The 26615-nt window shown below is 49.0% G+C and overlaps 1 protein-coding gene across 1 annotated transcript in view; it reads right to left on the bottom strand.

The window, feature by feature from the left end:
• Nucleotides 1–1900: 1900 nt before the first annotated feature.
• Nucleotides 1901–26615, bottom strand: part of LOC133751427 (zinc finger protein DPF3-like) — a 36841-nt gene continuing 12126 nt past the window's right edge. Inside the window, exons 2-4 of the mRNA XM_062181475.1 lie at nucleotides 12148–12260; nucleotides 2477–2558; nucleotides 1901–2017 (exon numbers count right to left, since the gene is read on the bottom strand). Coding sequence (XP_062037459.1) covers nucleotides 1947–2017; nucleotides 2477–2558; nucleotides 12148–12260 — 266 coding nt within the window. The 3' untranslated portion in view covers nucleotides 1901–1946. The remainder of the gene's footprint in view (nucleotides 2018–2476; nucleotides 2559–12147; nucleotides 12261–26615) is intronic.

Genomic DNA, 26615 nt, shown 5'->3' with positions numbered 1-26615 from the left:
AGTCCGGTGGCGTTGGGGAACATTTGGAGAAGTTGTTCTTTTTTTTTTTTTTTTTCCTAAAATTAAAATGAATCTCAAAACCAATCATCAGTCTTTGAGGACACCCCGCCTGGGGGGTTGGAGGGAAGAGAGAGAGAGCCAGAGCAGCCAAGGGAGGAAACTCTCCCCTCTGATGTGAGGGGGCCCCTCCCAAAGGGGTCCCTGGTGCTCCAGGATCCAGATGGGCTCAGCCAACGGCAGGAAGAGGAAGTCCTGCAGAGGGTGAACCTCTCATCTGGACAGGGGCCCTTTAAGTGAGATCGGTGTGCACACGGGCAACTCGCTCTGGTGCCGTGGCCCCTGCAGGAGAGTGACCCCATCTCTTGTCACGGGTCACCCTGCAAAGGAGCGGGGGATACCAATACTGCCTGACGCCGGGCCAGGCCGCCCTGGGTCCCTGGGCTGACAGCAATTAGCCCGGGGGAAGACGGCTCCTGCTGTGTGGCAGAGCCCACACTGCAGCCGGCTGGGCAGAAGTGGCCCCACTGGCCCGAGTCTCCAGGGGCTTCCTCGGGAGCTGAGGACTAAAAATAAACTGGGCCTTTGTTGTAAGCAGCCGGACCACAGAGATGGAGCTGCGGGAACAGAGCATGCGCGCAGGTCCCGCTCACAGAGACCTGCCCTTTGGGCAAATGATTTTTCCAGAAACGTGTCAGTTATTGTGCTGTTGCTGCAATTCAAAGGCCGCGCGATCCGCTCCAGCCCACAGGGCCGTCTTCCAACACACAGAGTTCTCGGAACCAGCCTCCCTCCCGGCCTCTTTTTCTCCTAGAAGCATTCAAAAACCACGAAGAGTCCAGCACATAGCAGGGAGCGTAGGGGACAGGAGCAGCCCTCGTGCGTGCCACTCTGATCACAAAACCACATCGCCCTCAAGTCATCCTGAAACCTCCAGGCAGGGGTCACTAGACAATGGCACGCCGTCACTACGACTACGTGGGAGGTGGGAGGAGGGACTTGCTCGGGAAAGGGATTCGGAGCGTCACACCAACACTGCATGGCTCATCAACGCTGCAGTCCCTGCTGCCGGCACTCGGACTCGCCTTCCCTCTGTTCCTGGTTCTCGGTCAGCCACAGGAAGCCGAGCCTCCACGCCCACGCCACCGGGAGGTGGAAGGCTGAGCATCTTTCTCTGTTCCGTGGGTATCCTGGTCGCACCTCAGGGATGCCCCAGCTCTGAAGGTCAAGGGCCCAGCCCGGTCCCTTGCAGAGACTCTCCGGAGGGTGACAAAACCCTTGGCCTGGTCTTCCTCCCTGCTCTGTGCCCCTGCTTCCCTCCCCGCCCGCCTCCCACCCAGGGCCCCAAAGCAGTGGATCGAGACGGCCCTGACTGCGGATGCCACACTGGGGTTCTAGAAAGAAATCCTTCCTCTCACAGAAACCAAGGAACAAAAAGGGGCTCCATCGGCGGGAGGGGGGGGGCCTCCAGGCTTCAGGTCTAGAAGTTTCCAACGAGGGGCCAAATAGGTGACAACTTCACAGGCTGCGGTTGCGCTGGTGAGAGCCGAGGCTACGCTGAGTCTGTGCGAAGACGTCTTGGAACACTCCAGGTTTTAAAAAAACACCAAACCACACACGAGGGACGGGCGGGCGGTCACAAAATGGCTTCCCTTCAAAGCGGGAGCCAGGGAGAGGACCTCTGTGCCAGGGAAGCAGTGAGGGGGGTCCACGGGGCGGGGCTGGGCTGGGCTGGGCTGGTGGTGTCTTCAAAGTGCGGGATCCTCTGGCAGAACCAAGGAGGTGTGGCCGCAGTGGCACAGGTGCGGGGGAGCGGCAGCCCTTGTCCTCACGACTTATTTTCCTTACAGTTGGTCTGTCTGGAGCGGTGGCAGGAGGACTTGACTGGGTGTGACCTGGGCTCCGGCTGGGCCTCCCCGGCGGCGCGTCACAGCCTGTGACCTGGGGCCCTAGGCCTGACAGCCGAAGGCTGAGGCTTTCTCTTTGAGCAGTTCCCAGCACAAGTGGCAGCTCCAGCTCCCTGCAGGAAACGAGACGGCATTAGTAGCAGCCCCCCCAGGGCCTCTGAAGCCCCACCCTGGTGGCCCTGACTTCTTGTGAACCCCGGTTTTTTTTTTTGACTTTTCACAAACCAGGGACCAAGTCTGCTATCCAGCAGAAGAAAGGAAGCTCTCAGGACAGTGGGCTGGGGCCCCCAAAAGAGACCCTCGTGCCTCTTAACCAGCTTGGCTGAGCCGGGAAGCTCACCCCTCCCCCATCGCAGCCGCACGTCGGGAAGCACCTGCTCAGCCCTGGGGTTGAAATGTCAGCTGGCTGAACATGGCCTCTGTCTGCCGGTGTGGACGATGGCAGTGGTCACGCCTACCTTGTAGCGTTGTGATGAGTCAGCCAGACCCGTGAAGCCCTTAGCACAAGGCCTGCACCATGGCGAGGGCTGTGAGTGGTGCTAACAGCAGCTGCGTGGCCCTCCCATCATTACCTTCTGGGGGCTCCGCCACAGGGGGGTTTAAACAGTACATGTGATAGCCACGGTCACAGTCATCGCAGAAGAGGAGCTGGTCCTGGCGGAAGACAGGGCAGGTAGAGAGGAGGCCAAGGAGACGTGATTATCAGCGGCCGGTATCTGGACCACCATGTACTTCTGCCTTATGTCCATGGAGCAACCTCCCTGAATGCCCACGTCCAGGCCCCCCGGGGCGACCTCACCGTCCCCTGAACACGCCTGTGCTGAGCTCACCTCTGCTCCTCGACCCATACAAATCCAACCCTACGTCAGGGTTCTGCTCAACTTGGAGCTCCCTCAAGAAACCTTTCTTGTCCCCCACCTCACAGCCAAGTGCGTGTTTCCACACTGGGTAGCCAATAACGCTGCGCCCAAAGGGAGGAAAACCACTGCACGCACTTCTCTATGCCTGCGACGACTGCCAAGCACGCAGCAAGTCCTTCAAACGTCTGAAAATTTTAATTGGATTCCTCTGGACTCTACTCTCGGCACCTGCGAGATGGGTAAGTACAGACGTACCTGGTGGGACTGGTCAATGGCACCTCCGGACCTCTAAAAGGTCCGCGATGTGACCGTGCAGAATAGCAAGCAGTGCCCATCCTCTGGCTTCCGAAAAGCCTCCTCCGAGGCTGCAGCCGGAGGCTGGGGGAGAGCAGGGTCCCGGGCCACCCCTTGGAGCCCGCAGCTCCCTTCCTGCCCCTTCTCCACCTATCTGCTCCCTTCCCACCCTTCAAGCTCTTCTTCTCCAGGAAGTCTGTGCTGACGCCCTGCAGCTGGAGGTACCCCGGCCTCTCACCTCGCCACAGCAGTGCCCTTTCTTGGGACAGTCAACTGCATTTCACTTAGAGGTACAGTGCCCAGCGTGCGGCGGGCATCTATGCGTGTGTTTTCTTGAAGAGCGCATTTGGAAGATGCCTCTTCTGTCCACCCCTCGTCCCCTCTGCGGACTCTAAGGCCCTTGGGGGCAGGACTTTCTCTGCCCCCTGTCGGCAGCCCCTGGGGGGACCTCCCCAACACAGCAGCTACTCAGCCAGTGTGCGTGAGCCGGCGCCGTTCCCCACGCTCGGTCCTGTTCTACTCGGTGATCTCTGAACTCGCTTGGATGGCTGAGGAGACCTTTGCACAATAAAACTGTGTATCAGCTCTCTGCCTGCTTCCCACCAGTGCAGAGATCCTGGGTAAAATTAGATACAGAAGATGGAAGCCGCCAGCGAGCGAGCACCTGAGGTCTTTGCTGTCACACTAAGACCTGTCTGTGTGACCGGGGAGGAGTTTTTGGAAAGTTGTCGACAGGGAAGTGACATGATCGGCTTGCAGTGTCGAAGGCTGCCCCTGCTGCTGTGTAACAGACCCTCAGGGGAGGAGAGTTGGTGCCAGAGGCCAGAAGGCCAGTTGGGAGGCCACAGCAGCCCCCAGGGGAGAGACGCTGGTGCTCTGAACGAGGGCTGTGGCGTGGGAGGACGGACGGTGTCTTGCTCCTGTTCCAGAATCACTGACAGACGTGGGGATGACAGGGAAGAAGGGGAGGTTGTCTCCGGGGCTGTGGCTTGAGTAGCCAGCCACCTGCAGCTGCCCCCCATTAAGACGTGGATGGAGGACCAGGCCCACGGGCGGGGGACAGCCACCTCAGCTGCAGACACAGGCTGCACATCTCCAGAACACCTGCCACAGATGGCCTGCAGAGAGATGCAGGCATGAGGTGTGGATTTCAGAGTCATCGGCAAATGAGGACCCAGGCGAGGAAGCCCTGAGTAGGTGAGAGCAGATGTCCTTGAGCTGGTGCTCACGAAGGGGTACCCGTGAACTGCTCGGGATGAGAGGCACAACTCTGTGTATGGATAGCAGTGCACCTTGTTCCGATCTATAGGTTTCACTGACTTCTCTAAAAGGTCAAGGTTCCCAAGGAGGTCATGAAGGGAAAGGCCACTACAGACCGAGGGGGAGCACCAACTTCAAGGGACAGACACGGGGGAACAGGGTGGCGTAGCAGTCCTCAGAGAGGCAGGGTGGAAACCAGCGCGGTGCGGTTTACAACAGAAAAGTGACACCGTTGCTGGCAGGGCAGCAGGGAGGCTGGACGACAGGACCACGCGGAGAAGAGAAGAAAACAGGGAGAGATTGGCAGAAACAAACGACTGATGTCCTAAGGACGCTCGTGTCCCCTCCTGAATGGACTTCACCATGGCATCGAAATAAACTTATCCTTTAACTCCATCTTCGCACGAATTTTTTAATTTCCCCTTGTATTTGTAAAGCCGAAGAGCGGAATCAACCCAAGTGCCCGTCAGGCAGGGATCGACGGAGCAAACTAAGCAAAAGTGTGTGGCTATGGAAGGAAGGAAGAATATGTCCACGCACTGAGCTGGGGTGAGCTCCGAGATACTTAGCGAGAGACAGGCTCACAAAAACGTGCCTCCCGTCATTTCTTTATAGATCCGTATGTACACCCATGTGACATGTGCATCCAATTAAACAAAACACAAGGATAAGCCATACATTTTTTAAAAGATGGTTATCTATAAGCAGAGTGAGGAAACCATGTGTAAGAGGGAAGGGTAGAAGGTAAACTTCTTAGAATATATTGTTACTTTACAGATTGGATTCTGGAACCAGTGAATATTTTGCATAATAAAATTTAAAGTAAAATGTGTCTCTAAAAACAAAAGAAAAATGAAACAAATGAATCTAACGATGTATCCTGTTGGTGGCATAACCACAGAGGAAAACCACCAAATGACTTTAAAATAAGCAATCTGAGACCGGCATTGTGGCACAGCAGTTACGTCATCAACCTGTGACAATGGCATTTCATATTGGAGTGCCAGTTTGAGCCCCAGCTGCTCTGCTTCTGAGCCAACTCCCTGCTGATGTGCCTGAGGGCTTGGGCCCCTGCCACCCACATGGGAGACCTGGATGGAGCTCCTGGATTCTGACTCTGCCTGACCTAGCCCTGGCTGTTGCACCATTTGGGGAGTGAACCAGTGGGTGGAAGATCTCTCTCTCGCTCACTCTCCCTCTCTCTCTCTCTCTCTCTCACTCTCTCTCACTCCTCCCCCTACCTCCCATCACTCTGCCTTTCAAATTTTTTTTTTTGACAGGCAGAGTGGACAGTGAGAGAGAGACAGAGAGAAAGGTCTTCCTTTTGCCGTTGGTTCACCCTCCAATGGCCGCCGCGGTAGGCGCGCTGCGGCCGGCGCACCGCGCTGATCCGATGGCAGGAGCCAGGTGCTTCTCCTGGTCTCCCATGGGGTGCAGGGCCCAAGGACTTGGGCCATCCTCCACTGCACTCCCTGGCCACAGCAGAGAGCTGGCCTGGAAGAGGGGCAACCGGGACAGGATCGGTGCCCCGACCGGGACTAGAACCCGGTGTGCCGGCGCCGCAAGGCGGAGGATTAGCCTAGTGAGCCGCGGCGCCGGCTGCCTTTCAAATTTTTAAACTATCTTTTTTCAAAGTTGTAAAAATGATACTGAGTATTTCATGTAGACTTTTACTTAGTTTCTTCTGATGTTAGCAGCTTATACAAAGGTACTTCAAAAAGTTCATGGAAAATCTAATTAAAAGATACTTATTTTGGTAAAAAACTTTTTCAGGGTCTGGCATTGTGGCAAAGTGGGTTAAGCAACCACTCGCAATGCTGCCATTCCATGTTGCTGCTCCAGTTCGAGTGTCGGCTGCTCCACTTCCAATCCAGCTCCCTGCTAATGCACCCAGGAAGGCAGCAGAAGATGGCTCAGGTGTCTTGGGCCCCTGCATCCATGTGGGAGACCTGGATGGAGCTTCCGACTCCTGGCATCAACCTGGCCCTGGCCCAGGCCCAGCTATTGCACTCGTTTGGGGAGTGAACTGGCAGGTAGATTTTCTCTTTCTATGTCTCTCTGTGTCTCTGTCTCTCTGTCACCCTGCCTTTCAAATAAATAAATAAATATTTAAAATATTTTTTAAAACCTATGCATAGTTTTTACAATACATATTTGTTTTTGACAGGCAGAGTGGACAGTGAGAGAGAGAGAGAGAGAGAGAGAGGAAGGTCTTCCTTTTTCCTTTGGTTCACCCCCCAGTGGCCGATACATACCGTGCTGATCCGAAGCCAGGAGCCAGATGCTTCTCCTGGTCTCCCATGTGGGTGCAGGGCCCAAGCACTTGGGCCATCCTCCAGTGTCCTCCCGGGCCACAGCAGAGAGCTGGACTGGAAGAGGAGCAACTGGGACAGAATCTGGCACCCCGACCAGCACTAGAACCCAGGGTGCCGGCGCCGCAGGCAGAGGATTAGCCTAGTGTGCCGTGGCACCAGCTACTATATATATTTTGTGAAATTTTTAAAATATCAGTGTGGATCTTTATTTGGTTCTTGAGGTTCTACTCTAATAATATCATGATTTATTTTGTGGCTCAGATTTTCCCAGATTTGGCCATTAGCAGTTCCTTCAGGTTGGCTCCTGTGTCCTCTAGCCATGCCCTATCATTTCTCTGTGTTTCCTTACTTAGAATCATCACAAGACATTGCAGGTTCACCTGGTAGATTTCACGTCACAGCCCTGGACCAGCCACTTCTCCAGGGATCCCCAGGTCCTTGATGAGAGAATGGTGTTTAGAAACCAGGATCTGGGTGCTAAGTGGCCTCAGTGCTCCGAGGCTCTCACGGCTTCTAGGTCTTCTCTGCCAACAGAGTTAGGAAATGCACAGGTACACTGTGCACATATCTGTATTTAACTCTGTATCTGCTCAAATGTGTGTATACAGTTAGAGATGGATGTTATACACACTCTCCATACCGAGTTACATCGTGTTACCTTACATTTATCACCTACAGCGAGCTCATACCAATATCACCTATTCCAATCCAGGAACACAGGATTTAGTCACCTGCTCCTCATTAGCCATTCTAACTATGAGAAACCTGATCCTCAGTAGCCATTCTAACTACCATATGGCTAGCTCAGACCTAGCATATATCTTATCTTCATTCTGAGAGAGACATAAACAAAGATATCTTCAAAAAAATGCTTCTCCTCCCCACTGCTCATACCTCATCTGCGTGTCACCATTCCTTCTCTGTCCCCACTCACCTCTGCAGATAACCAAGCTCACTTTATTCTTCCTGTATTTATTTCATACAAACATGCAGCCATGTTTTCTTATATTTTCTTATATTTCCTGCTTTCTACCAATGAAGGCAGCATACTATATATGCTCTGTTTTACGTTGCTTTTTCACTCAACAATGTACCTTGGAGATCACGTCCAGTTCTTCATAGACATCTGCCTTATTCTCTCTTGCTGTTGCCTAGTCCTCCTATATGTCTGTGTTACTGTTTGTTTAATCACTCATCTACATTTGGTCATTTAGGTTGTAGCCAGTGTTTTCCAATTATATGAACAATGCTACCACAAAATCGTATGCATATGTATTTTCCTAGTGCTGGGGTAGATATTCAGGAATGCTTCCTCCAGGGAGGATCGCTGAGTCACAAGGGAGGTGTAAATTTTGTTGTACTACGGTTTTGTTAGGTGTTCCCCCCTAACATTGGGGCCACTTTGTATTCCCACCAACAGTGAAGAAGGCATCCCTTTTGACATTGATCCCTCAGCAGGATGTGTCACAATACTTAACGTTTACCCCTTGACAGTTACGAAATAGTAGCTCAATTTTGTTTTCACTTCAATGTCCTAATGAGGGCATTGGGACTTGATTTCACATGTCTTAGGTTATTTTTATGCCTTTCCTCAATTGTCTTTCACAGATTTCCTCATTTTCCATCACATTCTTGGTCTTCTGCCCCTCCGTTTTTAAGAATTTTTTTTTTTTAATATAGTTGAGGTGTATTAGCCCTTTATCTCTGGCACACGCCACAAACACTTCCTCCCAGTCTCACTCTCCACTTTCTCAAGTTTTCCACGACACAGTTTTATGGAATCAAATCTATCAATATTTTATCTCATCGTGTCTAGATGTCAGCCATGGCTAACAAACCCTGACCTGCATGAATGGGGGCTCTGTCCAGTATCCTAGCATTGCTGTAGTCCCACCTTTTCATTTGCATCCCCAATCTATGGTGGGAGATCTGGATCTAATTTTGTCTTTCCCCACATGGCCACCTCATTGTCCCAGCACCACTCATTAAAAAGTCTGTCTTTGACACAGTAATGGTAGGTGCAAACTTTATCTTCTATTTCCAAATGTGCTTGGATCTATTTATGGGCTTTTGATCCTGGTCCAACTGGTCTATTTGTCTACTCATGCCTCCGTCCCACACTGCCTTAACCATAGAGATTTTATAGGAGATTTTAAGGTCTTGTGGTGCCAATCTCCAGTTTGTTTATGAGTATTTTGAGGCTGTTCTTGCACATTTGTGTTTTTTAAGTCAACTTGTCTTACTAAATTAAAAAAAAAAAGTTGTTGATATTTTTATTGGGCTTCAAATAAATTTGTAAATTAACTTAGGAAGAACTGACATCTTTGTAGAGTTAAGTCATTTTATCCAGAATCACAGGAGGCCTCCCCACTTGGTCTCTGAGTCTTTTCAAAAGTGTTTAAAATTTTTTCACATAGTTTTGCACATTTGTTGTAAAATATATTTCTAAGTATTTTTTCTGGTTGCTATACAAATGGAATTATGTTCTCTGATTATTATCTGTGTATATGAAGCCTATTTTTTTCTTGAGATTCAAAGATTTATTGAGTCAAAGCCCTCCAGCCACAGCAGCATTGAGGGGAGGCTTCCAAGAGAGGGAAACCCCCTACATGAAGCCTATTAATTCTATATGTTGATTTTATACCTTGTTCACTTGGATGTTTGAGTTAATGTTATCACCGAGTCATGAAGGTTTTACTCTCACACACATGAAAATAGAGAAAGTTTTACTACAGGTTGAATATCCCTTATCCAAAATGCTTGGGACCAGAAGCGTTTTGGATTTCAGATTTTTTTTCATATTTTGGAAAAGATTTCATACGTTCACATTTTACATATGCATAATGAAATCTTAGGGAGTGGAACCTACATCTGAACCTGGAATTCACTTCTGTTGCATATACACACAGCCGGAAGGTGATTCATACAGCATTTCTAATAACTTCGTGTAGGAACCAAAGTTTCACAATGTAGATTTTTTCACTTGCGGCAGCATGTTGCCACTCCAAATGCTTTGGATTTGGGAGCTCTTCGGATTTTGGGTTTTCAGATTAGGGATGCTCAACCTGTACTTTACCAGTCTCGTGCCTCTAGTTGATTTCGCCTGATCAAGCGCAGCAGCTGTTACCTCTAGACTAATGCTGCATGGCAGTAGCAGAGGCAGTACCCGTTCCTGCCCAGTTCCGGGTCTTAGTGGAAACGCCTGCCGTGTTCCACCTATCCAATAGCATATTGGCTTTAGCTCTAAGGCATAAGTATGTTACCACAGGAAGAAGGTATCCCACAATTCCTATTTTCTTGAGTGTTTTTAATTAAGAAAACGTTTTTGGGCCAGAATGGTGGTGAAGCAGGTTAAGCCCCCGCCTGCAATGCTGGCGTCCCATGTGAGTGCCAGTTTGTGTCCTGGCTGTTCCTCTCCCAATCCAGCTGCCTGCTAATGTGCTTGGGAAAGCAGTGGAAGACGGCCCAGGGGCTCGGGCCCCTGCCACTCACGTAGGAGACCTGGGTGGAGTTCCAGGCTCCTGGCTTCAGCCTGGCCCAGCCCTGACCGTTGTGATCATTTGGGGCGATCTCTTTCTCTCTCTCTTTCTCTTTCTTTTTCTCTTTGTCTCTCTCCTCCCCTGTCTCTATGATTCTGCCTTTCAAATAAATAAATCTAAAAAAAAAAACAAAAACAAAAAGAACAGGAAAAAGTATTTTAACTACCCTATTGCTTCAAAAACTAGAACAAGGAAACCTTCATCATGCCTCTTCTATGTAATTTATATCCAAGGGGCACCAAATACAAGTTTGGGCAAGTTTCTCTTTGTGGAATTACTCCAGCTAACAAAAAAAAAGGAGAGATTATCAAATAAGATATCGCTATTTGGCAAGCCCCAATGAAACAGTCAATCTAGCTAAGGAACATCAACAGCTGGGGACACCAGGCATCGCGTTCGTCCTGATGGAAACATCTACCATCACCAGTGCAGCAGTTTCCCCAAGGAGACAGAGCCAGAAAGGGATGGTGAGGGCGCAGAGAGGCAGAGACGAGAGGGGCAGAGAGGGGCAGAGAGGGGCAGCCGGAACCCAGCCTCTAGCTCTAATCACCGACTTACAAGAAACAGGAAAAGGCAGAGCAGAGTGTGAAACGATACTACAGGGGTGCACTCAGGAAAATACACCGAGGAACTCCATTGAACAATCGGGTTTCTTCAACAAACAATTTGAGGGGGAAAATAAAGAGCAACACGGAACAGAAATCTAGATACTCTATTTTACAAAAATTATATATGAGGTTAATTCCAAAAGTTCATGGTAGTGAAAGTAAAAGATATACTTATTTTGGTGCAAAAAATTTTGAAATCCATGTACATAAGGATTTCTTCAAAAAAGCTCATGAAAACATATATTATGAAAAAAAGCATGCATGTATTTAAAAAATTTTTGAAACAAAGTAAATGTTTTAATTAATTAATTTACTTGAGAGAGAGGGAGTTACAAAAAGAGAGTGTGATCCCATTCCCAGGTTCACTCATTCATTGCTCAAGGGCCAATAATGGCCAGGACTAGGCTGGGGCTGAAGCTGGGAACGAGGAACTTCCTCAGGTCTCCCACACGGGTAACAGGAACCCAGGTACTGGAGCCATCACTGCCGCCTCCCAGGGTCTGCATTCGTAGGAAGCTGGAGGTGGGAACAAAGCCAGGAATTGAACCCAGGCACTCTAATGTGGGACATGGGCACCTTGACCTCTAGACAAATACCCACCCCACACTTTTCTTCTAATTCCACTTTCCGTGAAGTTTTTGAAGTGTCTTTGTATATATTTAAAGAAGCTATGAGGGTATATCAACTAATTGCAATCAATGAGCCTTGTTTGGCTCTCAATTCCAATAAACAGTCTGGAGTAAAGATATTTATAATACAAGTGAGGAAATGAGAAGTTTTGGTACTTGAGTATATGTTACCCATGTTGTTATTTCTGGTTATTTTTCTTAAAAAGTTAATCCTTGTCTTGTTGACATACATGTGAAATACTTCCAGGTAGAAGGATATTACGGCTAGGATTATAGATGGAGGAAGCATGGAAGAAGTTTGGACAAGTGTTGGTCATTGTTGAAGTTGGTGAGGGTTTTATCATTCTCTACTTTTCATATGTTGGGAATAGTTCATAATAGAGGTTTCTTTAAAAAGTTTGACATTTCTTAGATTTCACATTTAGAACATAGGAGGTAACACAGTGGAATGTGATGGGCACAGCCAAGCAATGGTGACCAATGTTAGTCACTGAACTCTCAAGGGTGAATGCCCATCGAGACAGCCCCTGGTGGCCACCATCTATGTCTCTCTCCTCAGGCACAAAGATCACCCCAGGTCCCTGTAGAGCAAGGGTCCCAATGCCGCGGAGACAATGAACAAAACTGACTGCCCTTCACCCCAGGAGCCCAGTGACAAGAGTCCCGCCCTCCTCTCCACCCATCAAGGACTCCCAGCTCCTCAGCTCTCTCCCTCCCACAGAGAAGCCCCCCACTCACGTCATTCTCCGAGGTCCCACAGAGAATGCAGGACTTGCACTCAATGCACTGCCACTTGTAGGTCTTGACGGCCTCGGTCATGTTCAGGGTGAACTGCAGGCAGGTAGGGTGACCTGGAAGAAGCCAGAAACAGCAGCGTCAAGGGCCACAGGGTCTAAGCTGTCACCTCTCAGCACTATTAACTGAAAACACACTGATGCCTCACGCAAAGGGACGCAGAAGTAGCACAAGTTAGGAAACAAACTAGGGACCTGGACAGGGCTTAGGCCACATTCCTTACCACCCTCCCCCATCACACTCACTGCAGGCCCTAGAAAGACGTGAGCATTAACCCTTTTGCTGGGGATAGATACATCCAATTCCCCTGGTCCTAACAGTCACATCCTCCATAGGTGTAACCAGTGGGGGAGAACAGGAAGTGGTGATCAGGGAGAACAAGACAGGAAATGGCCAAGCACACAGACAAAGCAGCCCCCTGAGAAGCACCAGCATCACCCCCCAAGCCCAGCATCAGCTGTGGAGGGAAACCCCTAAGAGCTAGCTGGAGCTGCACCTTCTGGTCCAAAAAGTTGTTGGCACTGATTCTGAATATAAAAGAGGGGAGGCAGAAGGAGGGAGGGAAGTTTCCAGGGTTAGGAACCATGAGCAAGATGTGGCATTCATTGTGATCCAGAGTGTCTGCCCACAGCACGGCAGGGCAGCTGCATCCCAAACCCCAGACAGCACAGGACTTAGAAGGAAGTGGCCTGGAGGGAGCATCACAGCCAATCACCCACCAGGTCTACTCTACGAGGACAAGTTACTCTCTTGTCTACATCTCAAGTGTGTCACAGTAGCCAAAGCAATACCAAGACATTGTTGTAAGAGTGCTGTGACCTTAGCACACAGGATCCCAATAGGCCAACACCTGAGGCTTGGCCTGTGGAGCTGGACTCTGTTATCCATCAAGGTTCACTACAGCAGTGAGAGAACAGCCATGAGCTGTAGAATGTGAAGGCCCTTGACCTTGTGCTTGGGGAGAAGGGAAACTTGGATGACGGTCTCAGGTTTCCCAGTGCTGTAAACCAGACAGGAATCTGCCCATGGCACCCAGGGCCCATTACTGACTCTGCCACAAAAGGCTTGACGGCTTTGCCTCACACTAGGGGTTCACCACGTTACCCCTTCCACATGAGGCTCCATGTGCCTTAAAGAAAGATACTACCACAGTCAGCTCCACCGATCTAGTGCCCTACATGACAGATCACCCAGCACCGCCACCCCTTAACCAAGCCACACCCCAGACCGCGTTCCCACTTCCTTCCTTTCCGATCTGTGGGGAGCTGGTCAGTCAATATAAGGACCGTCCACTTTTTCGGGCTCCACAAATAGAAGCCACACAGTGTTATCGCTGAGAGCACAAGAGTGGGCATGGAAATGGCTGGATGGTCGGGGCAGAGGCACTTAACAAACACAGGTGGACGCATCAGGGAGGGCCGATCTAAAGCTCTTTAAAGACTTCTAGGGGGCCACCTGATCCAGAGACTCCCACACATCTAACTTCAGCTCTCTCAAAATGACACCCTCGCAGTGGCCCCAAAGAGTAGGAAGCCTTGCATTTAAAAGTCTGGCTGAATATCCAGCACCCCAAAAATCCATCTAAGAACACCTGCCAGGGTTGTTCCCTAGTCCAGTCTCTCCGGGGGGAGAAAACATCTGAGTGGTGTGGGCTGCGGATGTCCAGGTTCTCTGATGGAGCACCCCTGGGGAGGACACAGCTGAGGTCATGGAGCAGATACTCATGTGGCCAAGTTGTCTTCATGGTCGCAGTTCCATGGTCGCAGGCCATACCCCAGCCACGACCAACCAGCATGCAGTGTCTGTTCACTAGTCGTGTGCCTCACTGACATTTTGCTCAATGACAGACAACATATACAGCAGTGGTCCCAGCAGATTATAATGGAGCTGGAGAATTCCTGCTGCCTCGGGATGTTGTAGCCATCCTAACGTCACAGCGCAACACCTTGCTCATGTGTTGGTGGTGATGCTCTGTAAACAAACCGTGCTGGCAGGTTTATAAAATTAGAGCACATACAAGGGCACTTCTGAAAAGTTTATGGAAAAAGGGAATTAATTAGACGATAAGTTTTCTGGTGCAAAAAATTCCAAAATCATGCATAGTTTCTCCAGAATATACATTTTTTTTTTGACAGGCAGAGTCAGACAGTGAGAGAGAGAGAGAGACAGAGAGAAAGGTCTTCCTTCCATTGGTTTACCCCCAAAATGGCCGCTACAGTTGGTGCACTGCGCCTGGAGTGCCACGCCGATCTGAAGCCAGGAGCTAGGTGCTTCCTCCTGGTCTCCCATGTGGGTGCAGGACCCAAGGACTTGGGCCATCCTCCACTGCCTTCCTGGGCCACAACAGAGAGCTGGACTGGAAGAGGAGCAACAAGGACAGAATCCGGCGCCCCAACTGGGACTAGAACCCAGGGTGCCGGTGCCGCAGGTGGAGGATTAGCCTTGTGAGCCACAGCACCGGCCCAGAATATACATTTTTCATGAATTTTTTAATGACCCCCTCAGACACACAGTTTTTTTTGCTCCAAAGTAAGCTTATCTTTTAATTCCACTTTACGTGAACTTTTTGTACAATTAAGTACAGTACCTAATACTTAACCATGATAATAAATTATTATAGTTCTGGGTTATGTAGTTACGATACTATATTTTTATCAATATTTTAGAGTACACTCTACACTCACGTTTTAAAAAATCATGCTCACTTTCAAACGGTGTTTACTGCATATGTTGATGCCATCGTTTTCTTCTGCGCTTGATTTAATCTTGCCTGTAGATACACTCAATGAAGTTCCAACAAGGACAAAATCATCCAACAGTGGATTTCTCAGAAGGCACCCTGTCGTTAATTGACACTTGACTGTATTTGTCAAGCACCTGCTAGGCCAGCTATTGTGCTAGACAGAAGAGAGACAGTGACAAGCCAGACACCCCGAGCCCTCTCCGTCTAGCCAAAAAGACCTCAAATTAACAAATTACACACATATCTATGTCATCGCAATGGTGTGATTGGAGCCATGAAGGAAAAGTGTAACTGACAACAAAAATAAACCACAGGAGAGCCAAAGCTAACCTGAGATGTCAAGGAAGCCCCGAGAAAGATCTGGAAGTTGACAGCCCCAGCGAGAGAAGACGAGGTGGCTGGGTACCAGGGGAGCGATTTCCAGGAAGTGGAACAGCCTGTGTGGAGGCCTCGAACAGGGGAGGAGCTTGGCAGATGGGTGGGGAGGGAGAGGTCAGTGGGCAGAGACCTGGTGAGCAAAAGGAGAGGTGGCTGGAGCCAGAAAACCCCGGCACGAGCAGCCCTGACTTAGGGCTCTGGGACTTAAAGTTCACCAAAGAGCTTTACGCAGGGTGGGGACTGGGTGACACTGTGTGTTTAAAGGTGAGCCAGTGATCAGCATTGCAGCACAACAGGGTAGGCTTGTGACACCAGCATTCCATATCAGAGGCTGGTTCAAGTCCCGGCTGCTCCCTGCTCATATGCCTGAGGGACAGCGGACAATGGTCAAGTGCTGGGAGAGACCTGGATGGGGTTTCTGGCTCCTGGGCTCAGCCTGGCCCAACTGCAGCCATTGCAGCCATTTGAGATATAAACCAGTGTATGGGAAAAATCAATCAATCAACTAATCTCTCCCTCTTTCTTTCTCCCCCTCTCCCCACTCCCACCCCCCAGTCTGTGCCTTTCAAATAAATAAATAAATCTTTAAAGGAACATCCTTTAGCATAAAGAAACCTTTGGATGATGGACTGATTCTATGTCTTCATTATGGTGGTGGCTACATAGGTGATAAGACTGCACACAACTACACACGGACACACACAAACGTGCACACAGGTGTGTGTGCACGTGAAAACAATAAACCCTGAGTGAAGACTGATTGCATCCGTGTCAGTCGCCTGGCTTTGATACTGAACCACAGGCATGTAAGGTGTTACTACCGGGAAACCGGATGAAGGCCACACACAACGTCTCTAACATATTCTGTCATTTCCCATGAATCTATAGTTATTTTAAAATAAATAGTTGAAAAGATCTTAAATAAGGAATAAAAATTTAAATCATTGGGAAGGAACAAAGGGACGAGCTGCTGTCTGGGGGAAGAGTTTGTTTGGGAAGAGAGGGGTAGAGGATGCAAGAATTGTTACCAGGAAATGAGTTAGGGGTCTGAGGCCATGACCAGGGGGGAAACAAGGATGACTCAAGAAAGGTGGAAATTTGAGAAATAACTGACAAGCCGTGGCCATTGTTTGGAAGTTGGGAATGTGTGAAAGAGATGAGAACTATTCCCCAGTGTCCGACCCCAGAACCCAGGTAGATTGCAGCAAACGTCCTCAGAGGAGGAAGACTTGAAAGAACTCAGGCACCAGCTGGAGGCGCTCAGGCCTCCCGTGTGAGCACAGTGAATTCAGGGAGGAGCGTGAGACTCCCCTGGAAACGTCCAGAAGACAGGCAGAGAGACGGGTTTGGCGCTCAAGAGGGAAGTACAGGCTGAAGAGGGAAATTTAGGAGGCTTTGCTAAACAGGTGATAATTGAAACTGTGAGAATCAGTGAAATTGTTCGGGAAAGAAGAGAAAGGAGGAGGAGAGAAGAAATGAGAATGGAGAGAACGGCCCAGGCCTGAGCTTTGAGAGACTCGACTACTTAAGACAGAGAGAACAAAGATTAATCCATCCGAGGAAGATGACCGGAGCGATCATCGGCTACAGCAGGCAAGCAGCCACAAGAAGAGATTGAAGAAGGTGATCAGCTGTCGACAACCACACGTCCTCAAGCTTGCAACTGCTCCAAGGTGATCCCTCAGGAGGGAGTGCGGCAGACCAGAGGGAGCGCTGCCCTGCTACTAACACCACTCTCCAGTGAGGCCACCCTCCCGGGGGGCAGGGGCAGGACACGGAACTCAGCAGCCACAGGTACTTCAGGAGCTGTCTCCAAGCGTGCAGAAGGGAGCGACGCATGTGTCATTCATGGAGCAAGCAACACCTCACAGATATTTATGAGGGTCAACTCCGTGTCCAGCTTCGCCCAGGCCACTGTGCGGAGCTCTGAAGACATTTTCTGGGATAGCTTTGGTAGCAAGCAGGCTTTGGAAGCCCCTGTTGGAAGTCTCTGGAAAAAGTCCCATGGGTTGCTTCTGTGTTCCTATTTGCAGAATGCCATTGGCCCCCTAATACCTTCACATCTGGAGGAAAGGAACTAAGCTCGCTCAGCCTCCAACCCGGTGGGAAGACACAGAACTGAGACGAGCCTCGGCCTGGCTGCACAGCCCCTTCTCAGAGCTCAAGACATCCCTCAAATGCCAGAGGAAAGCAGGAGATGGAGACAGTCTCCCAACTTCTCAGCACGGAGCAGAGCGCCAAGAGTTAAGTCATCCCGACAGCCATCAGCAGGTGCAAAAACGATGCCCAGAACAAATCCATACCAGCATTTGATTGAGCTGTTTGTTCTCTGTCTCCAAAAACTGGAAAAAAACCTTTTGCCAGATAAAACTGCAAGAACAAGACTTCTTATCTACCAGGAAAGTGACTAAATAATACACACGGCTGGGCCACAGGAAAAGTCTCTAAGGAAAGCGACAGAAGCCCATCTCTTAAGTTTCACTGCTGCTCTGGTACTAATTCCTGAAATCCTTGGAAGTAAAAGCAAAACAGAAAAAGCCTTTCCAATTTAAGGCTGGAAGAATAAAAGGAGGCACTGCTATGGCGCTGCTCATTCGTGTTCTCTAGCTACCTGAGGATCCCTCGCTTGATTTCCATGGCATAGGGAACCATCAACCTCCAAAGCACTTGGCTGGGAATCGAGGCTCTTTCATAGCTCCAGGCTTCTCAAAGCGGGGAGTATCCATATCACCCGACACAGTGAAGGGGAAAGAGCCCCTCCCGGCAGCCCCCTCCCCGCACCACCCCCACCCCCCCCCCCCCGGTGCAGTGATTCAACAGGACATGTACAAGATTCCAATTACCAAAATGAATTTAGAAAGTGGCTCCGGGTGCATGACTCATCCTCAGCAGAGCATTAAAAAGCAAGTCCTTCCTGAATGTTCCTCCAAATTTGTTTGTTCAGGAGGCTCAGTAAGTCCCTGCCCACTTGTTTAGTGGGTGTGAAGAGGCATTTCTCATCCAGCCCGAACCCCTCCCAGAACTGACCTCAACCGTGCCCAGAGGTTGGGACAGGAAATGTCCCTGTTGGCCACCATGCCCGGAAGACCTAACTTCTGGTCTGGGCTCCCAGCTAACAGGCGTTTGGCTTCAGGGGTTCTTTTAGCAGACGGGAAGAAAAAGGGACATGAGTGGGTATGGGAGACAGACGGGAGAAGACAGTACGTGAGGCTGGGAGTAAATGGCAGTTTTGCTACTCCAGAAACAAGAGAAGGCAGGTGTCTGGAAGCAGTGACTGCCGCCTTGTCATTCGAAGAATGCAACCCTTATGTCATTACGAAGCACCTGTGCGTAGATGCCGCGAGCAGGCCAGGGACATCAAGTGGGATTTTGTGGGATTTGAGTGAGGAGGCTCACAGATGAACACCCAGGCAAAACCAGCGCTACTTTCATACTCACAGCTGCCTGCTTCCATACGTGCTTATAGACAATTGCCCCCACACACAGATATTTCCATCCTGTTGGAGAAGAAAATATCTGAATATACCTTGTTGATGAAGTTGACAGTATGGTGCAATAGAAGCGAATACGGGCATCAACCAATAGATCTCAGCCTGTAGACATTCAGTAAGCGGAAGAAACCCAGGCCATTTCCAATAAACCCTGGGCAAGACAAATACACAAACTGCTATGATGTGTCTCTTACATTACGATTCTTATTAAAAGAGGTTTTTATTTCATTATCGCCAGTATTTAATTTGGACTTGGCTGAGCCACATCGATGATTAAATTAGAGCTCTAGGGAAAAAAACTCTCTTGCTAGGTATGTGCTAAAAACATAAATAAAGTAGATACAAATAACTGTGGAACTAGCATGGCCTATTATTTATTCATTGTGAAATTATAAACATCTAATTATAGTTTATTACCTTATCCATCAATGTTGATCTCTTGCAAAGTAATTTTTCAGAAAAGGAGAACCTAAATATCCCTGGTTCTCAGGCACGGAAGGGCAAAATTCAAATTGTGCTCATTGTTCTGATGCTTGGTTTATAGAAACTGTATTCTATAAAATACACAGGATCAATGGCATCCCAAAATAGCACCAGAAACAAATCTCCCTGGGCGTTCATTAGAAAAGAATTTGACTCTAATTACTAACAGCTCTCTACACCCATGGACACATAAAACTTCCAGTGTTTACGTATTACAAATACATATATAGGAAGCTATAGCTAAAGCATTTATACAAAGTACAGTCAAATCTGAGTCATGCCAAAGAGTGATCTGCGGAAGAAAAAAATACTACCAGCTCACTCAGGGAAACTTCGCATTCAACCAGATCCATTCATCCTCACGCCTCCCCTTACTCTCTTCTCTCCAACCTCCCGCCCCCCAATCCCATTTGCTCTCCTGCACTTTGGGGCCTCACTTGTCAGATGGAGGGAAGGAGGCTGTCACTGAACTTGACTATAAAGGAGTGAGCCAATTCTGAGCCCTCAAGAACCAGTCCCTCGCACACACATGACGACACGTATGTTCACCAGGCACCCTCTTCATGTGGATTATTTCACAAGCTCTGCTTTGGGGACTTTGTGCAGTGATCCAAGGCTCACCTGTCACCTGTTCCTGATGTGGTTTGTCATGCTTAAGACACCTGCAAATTAATGACCGCAGTGACACAATGGAGGCACTTGAATGGCTCCTGTTTTTTTTTTTTTTTTTCCCTCACCATTTTTAATGTACTTCCAAGAAGACAAGACAAAGAAAGTGGAACAAAGACCACGCAGCAAAAAGGCATTGAAAACAAATGGTGGTGATCTGTGGCTGTCCACTTGGCTTGCTGTCCACACCTCGCAGTACAGACTGCCAGGTTCTACAGCCCTGGGCACCACGTCACCTGCAAACCACAGTACCTGCTGCCCCAATCACTATCATCAATAATCACTCTAGGCACATTCATACAAGAGCATCAGGACCACTTTTAATGGGGTAAACAGCTCAGGGTTTATGATGCCATTTTCAACTGGCCCCAGAAACTCCATGAGTTTTCACAGCCAAGCAGTATCCAAGGTGGAGTCCCCTGGAAAGAGAACTACACCCATCTATAAACCTCACGACATTGTGGGTGGTCCTCTTAAGTGGCGATAATGGGATGAGAAAGGCTTGGCTTGGATTTCTATCCCTTACTTGACTGGCCCAGGTTACAGCAAAGGCACAGCACGAGAAAGATGTCAAGAGTCATAGTAATGACCCCAGAGCCCCTAATTAGTCACTGCAGCTGAGGACCCCAGATAACTTATTCATTTATTCACTCATTTGATGAGTGGTTTTTGAATAAACAAATGAGCCAGGCATTCTTTTCAATACTGGAGATACAGCAGTGAGAAGAACCAAACTGCTGTCTTCATGGAAGCAATGCCACCACGTGCGGCCTGGCACAGATTCCGAGTCCTCTGGACAAGTCACTTCCCCCCCAGGCATTACTCGTCCAATGCATTCAATTAAAGGACTGGAATCTGCTATCTGTGAAGCTGTGGGCCCATCTAGGCCACCCAGAAATGGTATTTTTAGAGATACAATTGATCCCAAAATTGCCTTTCTGCTTTGCAGGGATAAACAGAGCCTTGTATCATTTGCCAGATAAAATTAAAAATGAATAAAAAAAAACAAAGAAGGAAATTAAAATAGCCAATCAGTACTGCTAGAATTCATGTCGATTTTCCCGCGTTGACTAGCACAGTCTTAGAACAACATCAACACCAAAATGTACATGCCTGCGACATAACGCAAAAGAATGCTAAAAGTACAAAGAGCTCCTCACCAATCATAATACCTCCCCGCCCCACCACACATGTTGGACTGGTACAGATGCGGTGTCACAAGTCTGCAGGCAGACAGACGCCCTGGGTAAGGGTCCATCCATGAGGAATATTAGATCTGGTTTGAGCTGGTTGAGTAACAGCAGGCAGCTAGTACCTTCTAGGGACAGGGAGACGAGCATCATCAACACAAGCAATGTGGGCTGACCGCCCCACCCCCCCTTAAAACTCAGCTGGAAGTTAGATTACAGACCAGCATCTGACAAAATGATGCTCATTCCACAGCTGTGTCTGGAGGCCGGCCTGCCTCCTTGTCCAGAGTCCAACATCAACCTCAGGCCGGAATCCTTGACACTGGAGATTCATTTCAGGACTCTCTGGACATCAGCTCTGGCTGACAGCTTTGGATTTTCTTTAGGAAAGTGAGCCTAGGAAGCTATGGTAACTCCTGTGGCTCCTTCTGTCCTGAGTAGTCCCCGAGGGCTCCGTGATGTCTATAATTGATGGATAACTAATGGAAATCAGCAGCAATCACTCAACTCCAGATTGCCCACCATCCTAAGTGCTAACTTTCCTATGTTAGATTAATTCATGGGTGATCAGAGTTCCTGATTTTTCAAGGCCCTTGGAGGTGACATTCCCATTTTTCCCCTTCAAAAATATTTCATAGAGTTGTGCTAAGTCAAAAGAAAAATGCACTTTCTTGATTTCCTGTCTTTTTCTGGATGAGGCTGAGATGCAGGTACCGAAAAGCCTAGAAGCAAATGACTGACAGCACATCCAGGACACTTAGACACTTTGTTTTACACTTTAGAAACCAATTTTGGTCTAATTTGGAGGGTTCAGGGCCAGTGCTGTGGTATAGCAGGTAAAGCTGCAGTCTGCAGTGCCAGCATCCCATATGGGTGCTGGTTCCAGACCCGGCTGCTCCACTTGCAATTCAGTTCTCTGCTGTGGCCTGGGAAAGCAGTGGAAGATGGCCTAAGTCCTTGGGCCCCTGCACCCACATGGGAGACCCGGAAGAAGCTCCTGGCTCCTGGCTCCTGGCTCCTGGCTCCAGATCAGTGCAGCTCCGGCCCTTGCAACCAACTGGGGAGTGAACCAGCAGATGGAAGACCTCTCTCTCTGTCTCTCTGCTTCTCCTTCTCTCTCTGTGTAACTCTGACTTTCAAATAAATAAATAAATATTTAAAATAAATAATTTGGAGGGTTCTTTTGACTTTACAACTTACTTGATTATAATCAGACTCTTATTTTTAAATTATATTTAATTTGACCAAATCCACCGAGAGCCTACTAATGCCAGGAACTCTGCTAGGAGGTGAAGTTTCGGGGATGAATGAGAAGCCCGCCTCAAGAAGCTCCGGTTCGCAGGGGTGGTGGGCAGTGAACTCCATCTCCCGGTAGTCTCTCCCCTTGACTGCGAGTTGGCCTTCATGACTCGCTGTAACTACTGGAATGTGACAGAGGGATGGGACACCACTTCTAAGTTTATACAAAGGCCGTGGCTTTCATCTTCAGCACTTGCTCTTGTGCCTTCTTGCATCCTTGCTCCAAAGGGAGTCGGCTGCCCTGTGGTGAGATGCCCAGAGAGGTCCATTTGGTTCAGTCCAACAGCCCGGGGGGAGTTGAGTCCTGCCAAAAACCACACGAGTGGACTTGGGATTGCATCTTCTCAGAGTCGTGCCTTCAGACAGGACCACAGTCCTGGCTGTGACCTTGACTGCGACCTTCTGAGAGACCTCGAGCCGGAAGCTCTCAGCAAGGCCACATCTTGATTCCTAACACAGAAATTATGAGATAATAGATGCTTGTTATTTTAAGCTATTAAAGTTCTGGAGTACTTTGTCACGTAGCAACAGATAACTATTATAGGGAAACAGACATTTTTAAAAAAAATGACTATATTGCGATGCAGTCAGTGCTATACTGGGAAACTGAATAAAGTTCTTATAGATGAGAAAGGAATAAGCAGTGTTGGGGTGGCTCAGGGAAAACCATGGAGTAGAGACAGTCATCAAGTTGGGTCTTAAAGGATAAATAGGAGTTTTCCATATGAAAACAAAAAAAGAGAGAGAGAGAAGAGCAGGGAGAAGGAGCAGCAGGACATATAAAGTGCATGGTCCATTCAGGAAAAGCACAGGAACTGTAGGAGGGCAGGGAAAAAGGGAGATGGCAGGAGATGATGCTAGAAAGGTAGAGTAAATATTTGAAAGAACGCTCATGCATGCACAAAGATATAAACCCAGCTAAGCTGTGAGGATTCCTCAAAGGTCTGGACCCAGGGACCTGATTCGCTGGTCCCCATTCTTCAGAGAGGTGACTGCATACAAAGGACCTAGTTGGACTAGGGTGACACATCATTGTTGGAAATGAAGGCATTAAAAACATCATGAAGACAACCAAGTGAGAAATATGGAGTCCATGAGGTCAGAAAGAGAGCAAGAGAGCCCAGAGAAAAGCATATCACAGCATCCAAGGAGGAGGACTCAGTGGTACCACTCTTGAGTGAGAGAGGAAGTAGGGGTCAAGAACCAAAGACAACATGTTGCTCTGGCCAAGCCTTTGTGATTGGAAACTAAATGGCTCCAGGGCCCTCACATATCCTTGGGTGGCTGGATGTTGTCTGCATTGTTGAGGGACAAAGTCACACACAAATGATCTCACAACACACCTGCCGTGCCACAGGCTTTGTCTACCACCCTCAAGCACAGAAGCACCATTTGAAATAGTCTTAAGAACGTCTCTGACTCCATTCATTCATAGCAGGGGTCATTTTTGGTATAGGTTTCATGGCCAAAGCTACCAACCTCAGTTTCTGTCCATCCCCAGGAGAAGCATCAAATCCACTGCAAGTCATATCTTTCCTTCTGACCTTGGGTTGAAGTCCCAAGTATCTGTGCCCTGCCCACAAGGCTGCAGCAGGTCCTGGTGGAGGCTCCCCCCACAATCCCAGAGTGTGGTCCAATGAGAGGCATGCAAATTCTCCCAAGAAGGAGCAGCACTGCAAACCACACTGATTGGGAGGTGAGGGTAGAAATGATGGCCAAGCAGCAACATCGGTGAATTGCTTGATCCTCCTCATTTGTAAGAGGTAGAGGCTGTTTCCCTCTCCTGGAATGTAGGCTGGATGAAGTGACTTGCTCTTAACAAATGCAGTAAGGAAGAGATAACAATATGCAATTTTGGAGACCAAGTTTAGGCACCATGATTTCCATTTTGTTCCACCTTCTACCTGTCTCTGCCATGTCACTCAAGCTGGAGGCAGTCAGCTGCTGTGCTATGAGTTGCTCCATAGAAAGGTCTTCATGGTGAGGGGTTGCTCACCCAGCACACGTGGGTGAACTTGGAAGTGACTCCTTCAGCCCCCATTGAGCCTGGAGACGACTGTGGCCCAGCCAACACCTTGACCGCAGCCTCATGAGACATGAACTAAGCCATTCCCAGGCTCCTGACCCTCAGAAACTGTGAGATAAGAAATGGTTGCAGTTTTTAGTGGCTATACAGCCACAGATAATGAATAAAGTGACACAGAAGGAAAAGGAAAGGGTTGGAGCGAAAGGTTCTAGAAAACCGGACAGTTGACAGGATTCCTGCTTAGGCAGAGTCTGCCTTGAGTTCCCAGGTGAGGTGAGGCTCGGCACTGGGCTGAACAAGGAAGGGCAGAAGAGGGGCTTGGGCTTTTACAGCACTCCCTCTCCTCCATGGAGGGCTGTTATTCTTTTACTTAATGGTTCATCTTAAAAGGCTAATACTAGGACCTAAGATGACCTACACGACAATGAGAGAATGATGAAAAACCAATGTGCTTGCATATGGGTCCTCACAACCCATGGAAACATGAATGCATCTACCTTCAGTGTCCTGGGCCAGCCAGTGGCCCCAAGGAGATGGGCTCCACCAAACAGGCTGCCCCCTTCATCCTCTAGCTCTGTCCTCCATCCCCCTGGCTCACCTGCACCCTGCTCTATTCCACTTTTACCTGCCTCAGCTTGTCTCTCACAGCCAACAAACTTTCCATTTAGGCTCACAGGAAGAAGCACCATGTCATAAAGATGGAAAGATGATCAAAAAGATTATGAGAAGAGCCAGAACCTACAGCCAGTGTTTGGCCTAAAGGAAATAGGGCTTGTATACCTCAATGACCATTACGCATAACTTTGCCAAGGAAGCACCTCCATACTCATTGGCTTTTGTCTGATTCTCCACAATTACCTCATGAGATAGGTAGGCCTGAAAGAGATGGCCTTGGCTTACAAATTGAGAAACTGAGGCTCAGGCAGCCAACTAGTAGTAGAGCCAGGGCTAGAATCTATGTCTTCATGTTCTAATCCTTTGGTTCTCACTACATCATGTCCAGGATGCAATGGCTCAACTTCATTTCAACTCCTTATGCTGAGCTCTGAACCATACATTTTTCCCCTGTTATACACAAGAAATTTGCTAAGCCACAGTGATGTGGGTCACTGCACCTTACCATGCCTTGGTCTCCTGAGTTTGAACCACACAGGGCTGGACTGACTGTCCCCAAAGGCCCCCTTTGGCCTCAATGTTCCATGCCTCTGGCAAAACTACTCAGGAATCAGAGCTTGTTGCATGGAGCAGAGTGTTGGGTTCTCACCATCTGTCGGGGGCTAATCCTGAAACCCTGGGGAAGAATCACTCAGGAGTGAGCCAGTCCAGCCCACACAGAGGGGCCCTGGAGGCTGCTGGAAATAGGTTAGCAGTCTACGGTGGTAGTACTGGGCTTCTGCTCCTGAAACGCCCAGCAGAGACACCCCAACCTCATTGGCCACAGCTCCTCAGCCAGAGGCTGCAGGTGGGGAAGTGTCACTGCCCCTACCCCCTCATAACCCCACCCCTTCTTGCTGGGCCTGTTATTCCAACACGGAGCCAGTTGTCTATGTCCTCCCTAGGACCTCCCCAAATCCCTGCCCAACACCAGTTCTCCCTCTGAAAAGAGCACAAAAAGCCGCCTGGCATCCAAAGCTGACCTCCCAGCAGCCCCAGACACCTCCACTACGCTGTCAGTCAAGAAAAGACAGGACTGCTCCTCACCCACCTATTTTAAGGAAGCGTAAATAGCAGACAGAAAAGGCTCCCCTTTTGCAGTCTCCAAACCCCAGCAGAGGTCTGCAGATTCCTTTCAGTCCTTCATTTGCCCCCTCTTCACTGCCCAATTTCCCCAAGTCACTAATTCACTTTCCAAATTGCGCCAGCAGGAAAAAGGAAAATGGGGATGACAATGGTGACAGCCAGCTTCCCCGACATCACTCACCCAGGCTTCTTGAACCCCTGAGGTCCCTGATGTCCTTCAACACCCTCAACAAGAAGAAAACAAAAATCACGCTGAGCCAACACTGCTTAAAGGAGAAACATCCTTGGGGTGTCCAGGGAGTACATCAAAGCCCAGCACCATCTGGCCTCATATTAGCTCAGCATTTGCTTCCAGAGGCTGCACCAGGTCTGCAGCGTCCTGTAGCCTTGGT

Source organism: Lepus europaeus, chromosome 22, assembly GCF_033115175.1.
Source record: "Lepus europaeus isolate LE1 chromosome 22, mLepTim1.pri, whole genome shotgun sequence".
NCBI classification, from domain to species: domain Eukaryota; kingdom Metazoa; phylum Chordata; class Mammalia; order Lagomorpha; family Leporidae; genus Lepus; species Lepus europaeus.
Note: the sequence above shows the minus strand (reverse complement) of the source record. Positions and strands in the feature narration are given on the sequence as shown.